Here is a 2,348-nt window from a genome sequence, read left to right on the forward strand (position 1 = left end):
TTCGATAAAGAACTTCCAGATACGGATTAGGGACCACTAAGTTCCCATATCAAGAGACTTCAGATACAGTCTTCGGACCACTAAGGTCGAATAACAAACGTAGACTTCAGATCCATTATAGGGGACCACTAAGGTCTCTATACAGAGACTTCAGATCCAGTAGTTAGGGACCACTAAGGTCTATTAAATAGACTCATATACAGTATTAGGGACCCTAAGGGCTATATAGAGAACTTCAGATACTCTTTGGGACCAACTAAGGTCATATAAAGATATTCAGATACAGGATTATGGGACCCCTAAGGTCTCTATAAGAGACTTCAGATCATTCTAGTGGACCCTAAGGTCTTTATAAATAGCTTCAGATACATATAGTGACCACTAAGGTACTATATACAGAGACCTTAGATCCAGTATTAGGTACCACTAAGGTCTATAAAAGAGACTTTCAGATACCGTATTAGGGACCGCTAAGGTCTCTAGCAAAAAGAGACTTCAGATACATGCTTAATTGGGACCCCTAGGTCTATATAAAGAGACTTCAATACAGTATTTAGGGAACCACTCAGGCTATATACAGAGACTTCGATACCGTATTAGGGACCACCTAAGGTCGATATCAAGAGACTTCCGATACATATTAGGGACCAACTAAGGTCTATATACGAGACTTTCAGAATACAGTATTAGGACCACAAGGTCTAGATAAAGAGACTTCCAGATACAGTATTAGGGACCACTAAGGTCTATATAAAATGAGACTTTCAGATACCGTATTCGGGACCCACTACGTTCTATATAAAGTACTTCAGATACAGTATTAGGACCACGTAAGGTCGATAGAAGAGACTCAGATACCAGTATTAGGGACCACTACGGTCTATCTAGAAGAATTTCATATACGTTATTAGGGACCACTAAGGTCTATATAAAAGAGCTTTCCATCCTCATCTAGGGGACCCCTAGGTCTATATAAGAGCTTCAGATAGTATTCGTTTACCCCTACATGTCTGTTAAAGAGACTTCAGATACCGTATTAGGGACCACACGGTGCTATATAAAAGAGCTTCAGATCCCAGGATTGGCAGGACCCCTAAGGTCTATATAAAGACTTCTATACAGTATTAGGGACCACTAAGGTCCTATATAAAGAGACTTCAGATCAGTATATAGGGACCACTAAGGTCTATATAAGAGACTTCGATACAGTATTAGGGACTCAACTAAGGTCTATATCAGAGACTTCAATCCATAATTGGGACCACTAAGGTCTATATTAAGAAGGACTTTCAGATACAGTATTAGGGACCACTAAGTCTAATATAAACGACTTTCAGAGACAGTATTAGGGGACTCCTCCTAAGGTCTTAATAAAAAGACTTCAATACCTTATTAGTGACCACTAAGGTCTATATCAAGAGACTTCATATACAGGATTAGGGACCCACGGTCTATATCAAGAGACTTCAAGATACACGTAGTTCGTGACCCCTAAGTTCTTTTAAAGGACTCAGATACAGTATTAGGGAACCACTAAGGGTTCTATATAAAGAGACCTGTTCAGATACAGGAGTTTGTTAGGTACCCCTAAGGTTCGTATATAAAGAGACTCAGATACCGATATTTAGGACCACTAAGTCATATATAAAGAGACTTCAGAACAGTATTGGGGACCACTACGTCTATATAATACACTTCAGATACAGTATTAGGGACCACTAAGGTCTATAGAACAGAGTGAAGACCCCCTACACTCCGTTGTGTGGTTTGATAAATGGGTTTGAATGTACCGTCTCTGAACATGTCCGCTTTTCTTCTTCTTCTTCTTCTCCTTCTTCTTCTTCAGGCACTTCGACGTGAAGTCCCCGGTGGACCCTGCCGACGCCACGGCGCTCTTCTCCGTTCCAGACTTTGTTGGAGACTCCTGCAAAGCCATCGCCTCCCGAGTCCGAGGAGCCGTCGCCTCCGTGCAGTTTGACGATTTCCACAAGGTCTGAACCACGCCGTCCCCCCTCTCCTTCTGGTTCATTCATGTGTTCATTAAATCATGTGATAGGGACCGAGCACGTTCACCAACATCCGGATCTGAGATAGATGCAACGCTGGAATTAGCAAGAAACCTAATTTACTCCGTAGTCCCTCGGCCCGTCTTCAGTGTCGTCAGTTTTCTTCTTCTTCTGATAGTTAAGTGCTTCTTTATACAGGACTGCAGGTACCACACATCGGTGTAGAGTTAGGGGAGGATGCAGAGAGGGTGGGTGTCCCCTCCACCAAAACTGATATTTCGAAGAGTTGTTGGGTTTCTGTAAATAACATCCCAGAGTCTGGTCTAGACCTGCTCTTTATGG

General features: G+C 42.2%; 1 protein-coding gene across 1 annotated transcript in view; it reads left to right on the top strand.

The window, feature by feature from the left end:
* mvp (major vault protein) overlaps window positions 1-2,348 on the top strand; it is a 56,155-nt gene that overhangs the window by 33,248 nt on the left and 20,559 nt on the right. The window contains 1 exon segment of the mRNA XM_032536877.1: window positions 1,847-1,991. Coding sequence (XP_032392768.1) covers window positions 1,847-1,991 — 145 coding nt within the window.

Source organism: Etheostoma spectabile, chromosome 15, assembly GCF_008692095.1.
Source record: "Etheostoma spectabile isolate EspeVRDwgs_2016 chromosome 15, UIUC_Espe_1.0, whole genome shotgun sequence".
Taxonomy (NCBI): Eukaryota; Metazoa; Chordata; class Actinopteri; order Perciformes; family Percidae; genus Etheostoma; species Etheostoma spectabile.